Source organism: Cebidichthys violaceus, unplaced genomic scaffold, assembly GCF_023349555.1.
Source record: "Cebidichthys violaceus isolate CVI_PGR_0920_01 unplaced genomic scaffold, fCebVio1.0.p SCAF_24, whole genome shotgun sequence".
Classification (NCBI taxonomy): domain Eukaryota; kingdom Metazoa; phylum Chordata; class Actinopteri; order Perciformes; family Stichaeidae; genus Cebidichthys; species Cebidichthys violaceus.
This window is the reverse complement of record NW_027176417.1, coordinates 3508578-3516077: the sequence shown is the minus strand read 5'-3', so window position 1 is coordinate 3516077 and position 7500 is coordinate 3508578. Positions and strand designations below refer to the sequence as shown.

The 7500-nt window shown below is 45.0% G+C and overlaps 1 protein-coding gene across 2 annotated transcripts in view; it reads right to left on the bottom strand.

Moving 5' to 3' along the window:
- The window catches only part of ptgfrnb (prostaglandin F2 receptor inhibitor b), a 36562-nt gene that overhangs the window by 27947 nt on the left and 1115 nt on the right, over positions 1–7500 (bottom strand). For both annotated transcript variants that reach the window (XM_068719859.1, XM_068719860.1), the window contains exons 2-4: positions 4900–5012; positions 4129–4390; positions 498–905 (exon numbers count right to left, since the gene is read on the bottom strand). In XM_068719859.1, coding sequence (XP_068575960.1) covers positions 498–905; positions 4129–4390; positions 4900–5012 — 783 coding nt within the window. The remainder of the gene's footprint in view (positions 1–497; positions 906–4128; positions 4391–4899; positions 5013–7500) is intronic.

The window sequence follows — 7500 nt, the reverse complement described above, 5'->3', positions numbered from 1 at the left end:
GTTGCACAGGATCACTTGCACTTAGCATATGTGACCCGTAGGGTTTGTAAACTGTGTGCAGAATTAGCTCACGTCTGTTCGCTCACATTTGAGTTATGACTCAAAAGAAGTAAGTACGGATTTTGACACTAAACACGCTTCAGGTCTCTCTTTCCATTTGAAAAACCTCTGATGTGGAAAACCCTGTGGGGTTTTAAGGGTGCTTTAGAAGCCTGGACTTACTTGTTCACTTCTTTTTCAGTGACTAAATTTTAAATTGTGTCACTGTTAAGGATGCACGTTAACACTTGAAGATTTTTATTGCCCTCTCATCACAATTCTCCCGTATTTCTGGCACGTAGAAGCCTTTTCCACTCTATAAGTGCACTCAATAATAAAAAGAAATCCAATACAACTATCAGGTGTAAACACTGCTCCACCAGCTTTAATGAACTGCAAGTCCACATCTCCGGCCCCTAAAAAAAACCTCATAAGAGTCATGATGTTCTCTCTCTTACCTGTCGGAGTAACAGCAACCGTTCCCATCTCTCTCTTGCTCGTCACGATCTGTATCCACTTCCCTCCGTCCTCGTGCGTCCATTCCGTGCCGTTGCATTCGTAAACCCCTTCGTCAGAGGTCGTCACTTTGGAAATCACCAACTCGAACAGCCCGTTCCTCCCGGGAACCAATCGGACGCCTCCGTCGGCGTAGCGGCGGGCGTACTTCGCCCCCGTCGTCACGTCGCCCTGAGGGCCGAAGGCCAAGATCTCCTCCGACGTCGCCCCCCTCTTCACCGACCAGGTGACGGACAGGTAGGTGGGGCGGGTGAGCTCCCGGGTGACGTTGCAGGAGAGCGTGAGGTCACTTCCTTCTGGGACCACTGGGGGCGGGGTCAAGGGGGAGACCCTGAGGGTGTTGGGGATGACTGACAGGGGAAGAAGCAAGACAAACATTTTAGGAAGACATGGATGACACCGACAGGAGAATATCGCTGACTACAAATGTCAAATATAAGAAACTGCACAACACAGTAAAGACTATATATATATATATATATATATATATATATATATATATATATATATATATATATATATATATATATATATATATATATATATATATATATATACACATATATACACACACACACACACACACACACACACACACACACACACACACACGCTATATTCTGTTCTTCTGCAGAAAGTGAAAGCAGTTTAGCGCAGGTTAGTTTGATTTTAACTGAGGTTAAGGTCATTAAAAATGGGTGTTTATGTCGTTTCTTTCCACTTTTCCATTACTTCTTTGGTGCAACTAGCACAGAGCATGGTGGATAATCAGCAGCGTATTTGCATTTTCTCCCCTATTTTTCTTCTTTGTCTATTACCGGAGGCATATTCTGAGCCGAGCGCAAGAAGAATCTTGTTTACTGCAATAATCTGTTTAAACCAATTTCCAGTATTTGTGAAAACCAGCAAAAAACAAAAAGCAACGACGATGGCAGCATAATCAAGGTAAGCAATGCCTTTCCCTGCCTTCTTTAATCCCACGGCAGTACGACGTTGCGGGAGGTAAAACTCAGTATGCATACAGGAAATGAGCCTCTCAGTACCTCTGATTAAAAACAGACACATTAACATGGAAGTGCATGTACCTAAAACATAAAAATGCAGGTATTTCTTAGGGAAGAGTGACAGAATCAGAAATAATGATGACTCAGTATTACTTTCAATACAAGTCAGATTTCGGTTACACTTAGGCTGAACTCTTGTCAAGGTTGAGTTAAACACACAACCGGCTCCAGATAAGGCCGTCGCCGTGAACACGTCCAGAGGAGTGTTCACAAAAGGTTGAGGACTCGCCCGCTCAGGCAACACAGTCGACTCTCTTTCGCTCAATGAAAAAGTTCCTGCTTGCTTCCAGGAAGTGCTCCGCTGCTAAATGTGACATTCCAGAGGCCGAGCAGGTCTTAACAGAGCAGATTCTTTGTTTCCTTACTTGTTATGACACATCGAGAAGGCCGACGAGTCAGCGTCGTGAGGGGAAATTAAAGAATCGGGGAGCTCGGCTGGTTTGTCCACATATGAGCTGACTTTAGGTGTGATAATTAACTAATAATCTACTTATAAAACTCAAAATCAACACTGTAATGTAAGCATGGCTGTAAACTCTTTCCAGCATGGAGTTCCATCCCAATGGACTTCACAGAAATGGTGAATCATTTCTTGTTGAAAGCTAATTCTGGTCGTGTTACAAATGAATCCAAGAAGAAGCAGATGGCTGGGAATGAGCGCGAAGCTGTGCATTATGGGAATTACACTCGTGCCATATTCGCGTCCGGAGGGAGAGGCGGACTTTTAAGCGTTCGGAGAGAAAAGAAAGAAAGACCCTGTGGTGGATTCAAGGCTGTTGACGACCGATCGGATAAAGAACAGGGACATCGTCTTCCTAAAGCCGTAAAGCGTGGACACTGACGGGACAGCGCTGGACACCACCGACACTCGTAGTGGAAGTTAAGAGTACACACCGCCGCTGTGTGACGAGAGCGCCTGTGGCAGATAACGAAGGCAGTGCGAATAATCTGCGTTTTGCTCTCCATCAATTAAAATTAGCCTGAAAGGAGTTTTTCAAACCCTCAGCGACCTGTACTCTACTTGTTTCTTACATAACCAAACAGCCTCAGTGGGGCAATGGGAGCAGTGTGTGTGTGTGTGTGTGTGTGTGTGTGTGTGTGTGTGTGTGTGTGTGTGTGTGTGTGTGTGTGTGTGTGTGTGTCTGGACTGGTAAAGACCTTGCAGCAACAAATCCGACTTGTCATCTCTGTTAACGACTATTCACACACAAACACTCTCCGTACACCACAAAGACAAACCACTCGCTAATACATGCGCTCTACACACACACACACACACATATACATATATATATATATATATATATATATATATATATATATATATATATATATATATATATATATATATATAGGCGGCACGCGGCCTCCTGTCGCACATAAACAGAGCCGCCTAGTTAATTCAGGGTCTAAATTTAACAAGGTGTCTGGGGAGCCGTGCCGGGAAGCAGCCGAACATGATGGTGCATTATGGAGCTAACTAACCTGCTGCTGTCAGACGATCCCTCTTTGGGACCGGCTCTCTCAAATTTGGAGGTTCACGGCATAAAATGCTCCTGAAACCCTTCTTATGTGTGTCTTTTTTTTTTCATGAATTATCATTTTTAAGCACGCTGTGGGTTCGGGCTCGGTCGAAAAGCGGATTCGAATCAACAGAGTCGCCAAAAAATGTGTGTGTAATTACTGACTGGAGAGAAAAAAAACTCAATTAAATTCAAAGGAAAATGCTGAATGCGGGTTTTCCCTCTCTTTCTCTCCGTTTCTGTGTCAGAAAATAGTCCAAATTAAAATAAAAAAAAGCTGTACACAGCGAGGTCTGAAGAGTCTAACTAGAACACGGTTTCTGGACAGACTACCACTGTACGTCTGATCTTCCTCACGTCAGTAGTGGAGTTCTGCTCCGTGTTCGACTCTTAAATGGACGACTTCTTGTACAGAAGGTTGTGTTTTTGGTGTAATCTTGTCGTCTTGATGACTTTGTTCTATTTCCCGCCTGCTGTGCTGGTCTCCAGCAGCTGCTCCCACTACGGTGCTGAATATAATATATCAGTTTCAAGTGAAAGTAATATCTTATTGTTATTGATTTGATGGATGGCGATGTAAATGTTACCAACTGTAACTAACGTTTCCACTCACGGACAGTTTAACGCCGTGTAATTTGAACATCTGTCCCCGTGGAGAGCGTTCATGATTGTTATATTCTACTCTCAGCCTTTGTGTTTCTCCCTGGTTACTCGTTTGACAAAAGCCAAGTCCTCCCACCTGACATCTGCTCCACCACCACCAGCGTGTTGAGGTGTGCACGAAAAGCCAAAATCATGATCATTGTCTGAAACCAGTGGGAGCGAGCGAGGGAGGATATATACACATGGTCAGTAGAGCATCAGTAAGTCATGGGGATAGCTGTTAAATGAGCCATCGTAGCCAGCTAGCTGCACACACACACACGCACATACACACACACGCACACACACACACACACACACACACACACACAGCTCTCACATACCAGTGAGTTGGACCTGGGCCTCGTAGTTGCCACTGAAGACGGAGTCGGTGCTCGGCGTTGTACACCAGTAGAAGCCAGCGTCCAGCGACTTCACCTCCGCTATCTTCAGCTCCACCTCGTTGTCCCGCAGACGCGCCACCGTGATGTCGCCGGACGCCACGCGATTGCTGAGCGACGTGTGGGAGTAGCGGTTGTCGAAGGTGGAGATGATCTTTATCTTCCCCGAACCGCTCACCTCCTTGGACACCAACCACTCGAAATCCTGCCCGGACAGAGTGGGATAGGACTTTACCGAGAGGACGTTCACGCTCTCCAGAGGGTGAACACCTTTGACGTTACGAGCTTTCTTTCTTCTTTCTGCGTTTAAACTTCGCAGGGAATAAATCTAAAGCAAGTGGTCCGATTTCCATGACTAACCGACCTCCCGATCCTTTTGATGCATGTTTAATACAACAGGTTTGAGTACGGTATAACTGTTTCATGATCCACTTGGAGCTTCTTTAAAACAGAATATTAAAACATGACATAGTCACGTGACAATTAAACTGCTCTCTAATTGCAAGGGATTCTGGGAGGTTGAGAAACCTTGAGTGGTACAATGAATACTTCAGTTCTATACGTACAATTAGACACACGGCAAAGTAACATTCGCACAATTGTTTTTTTTTAAAGAATTAAACTATATGGGATTAAATCTTTTGGGCAAAAATGGGCTTGGAGCACAAAGTCTTCATGTAGTTTCTGTCCTTTGTGATGTGAAACGTGACTCACCTGCTCACGAGGTCCGCTGTACTCATTGACATCACACCGGATGGAGACCGGCTGACCCTCCACCCGGATTAACGGACCGGGAGACACCTTCACCACCCGGGCCGAGCACCCACCTTCAGGGACGGAGAGAACGGGTTTTTAGAAACGCATGAAAACAACTGCGTTAAAGTAATCAATGTAACTAAACACACACATGGGTCGGATCATTTCAGGGTCTTAACTTCAGAAAGCCTGTCTGATCTTTATTCTGAAGGCTGAGACCAATCAATGAAGTTTCAACATGAACACCGACAGAGAACGTGTGGCAGCTTGTGTAGACCTGAACAGTTATCGACGATGACTTCGCTAATATCCACCTATTTCTGCACACAGTCATCATATCGTTTGGCAAGAAACTCTGACCGCTGGTTGAGTCAGTAGAACGTCCTAAAAGCTTTGTTCGTCATATATTTAGTGCTGTTTGGCTACATTGGATCAAGCCACCTGCTTCACATTCCTCCTCCCATTAAAAAGTGAAGCATGTAGCAACACAGCCGAGTCTGACACTCTGCTTCCTAGTTGGTGTAATCTGGCTGCTCTCAGCTTAACGTGCAGAATTCAACAGGAAAGCGTTAATGATCACTGCAGAAAACAAATGTCGTCTTTCTTAGTCCTTTTCACAGAAAACTGGATCAGGTCTAGCTAAAGAAGAAGCGCCTCATAAACAGGCCCTGTGCTTGTATGGTCCATCAATACTTGAGAGTCCATCAATACTTGAGTTTTTGGCAGTCGGCCTGGTGTTATGTGTGCGAGCGCCTGCTGAGTGTGAGCTTTTTTTTTTTCTTTCTTTCTGCTGCTTTAGTAAGTAATAAGTCACGATGAAATACGCACCACAGAAAACCCACTGCGTGTTTCACTTCCTGCGCGCCATCTCTGACAATATTTAACTTCCTATCTTCCTGAGAAATTAATCACGAAACGCCTGTCTGGGATATGACGTCAAACGAGTAAAACACTTACAATTTCACCATGGGGGTTGTCAAAGGGGAAGATTTCTGCCGTGCCTTATCACAAAATGACCGTCATATACAATATACCTGTGTGTGTGTGTGTGTGTGTGTGTGTGTGTGTGTGTGTGTGTGTGTGTGTGTGTGTGTGTGTGTGTGTGAGAGAGAGAGATATAGGGCCATACATCACTAAAATAGATAAGAGAAGAGAATTTTCTTGGCCAGGTGCTGAGACTTATGGTTTTCTAACTCAATTTCCAGCCTGCCTGTCCCTCCTGGAAGGAATACTGCAGAGCCAGCGGAGCCTGAAGACACCCGGAAAGTTTAATAATCAAGTCAAGAATCTGGAGTTTGCACAGTGCGACATTTTGATGTCACTGTGGCATGGGCGGAGCGCCCCGCCATTACTTTCTGTTTTTCCTGATAAGAAGATTGACACCAGTTTCGCTTCCGTGCAGTAAATACGAAGCTAACGCCTGGAGGCGGTTAGCTTAGCTTAGCATAAAGACTGGAAAAAAAGGGGAAACTGCTAGCATGTAAGGAACCGGAGCACCAGCTGGAGGCAAAGAGGGAACTTCTAGTTTTTCCTGATTAAAAAGGTTGATACCTCCATGTCTGTTTTGTCAATATGAAGCTACAGCCAGAAGTTAGTTAGCTTAGCATAAAGACTGAAAACAAGGGGAAACAGCTAGCCTGGCCTAGCCATATCTTTCTTGTTTAAGCTTTCCAGAAACCTGGACGTACCACGGAAACGTCTAAATTCCTGTAAAGAGGTTGTGTTTGCTTGACTGACAGATATCTTGACCTATCACAGTCAGCCATGGTGGCCGCCGCTTGTCCCAATCCATCATTGGGTTGTGTCTTTTAAAGATTAACTTTAAGGATTATTCAGCTCCAATACATTATCTATCTGTCCCAAAACCCCAAAACCGTACAGGCTAATGCCCAGTGTCAGCTGACAGTACACACATCTACGCTAATATTTCAACATAATTAAATGGCGGCAGCAGATGCCTGAGGTCAGAGATCAGGTTAGCAATAACTCCAGTTGAACAGAGGGAAGTGATTTGTGCACTATGGTGACTTTACCATCTGCAGCGTCAATAAACACACACACACACACACACACACACACACACAAATACAGTACAGAAACACACACCACAGGAGTGCTGGCGACATTTGATCATCTTGCGCTGCACTAATTTAAGCCGAGGCCCTCTCACTCACACACACACACATACACACATGAGAGCCTCTATGGCATTCACTGTTCTGCTCACACACACACACACACACACACACACACACACACACACATGGCCACTTCAGTATTATGTAAAGCCATGTTTTAGTCTGGTTTGGGTTCGTCCCTGTGGTGGAAACCAGCCCTGTGACTAAGCAGCACTGGCCTGGCCCTTTGCTTCAAAAGCAGTCGGATAATTAGTCCGCCTGGTTTGACTGGTACGAATACAAGGCAAATAATAAGGCTAATGGTGATGGTCCAGCACAGTTTGACTTCCATGCAGGCTAATGGGGACTAATGGGACCTTGTCAAAGCTGGTCACCCAATGCTGGATGATAAATGGATGTACAGTTGGGTAATGAGAGGCTG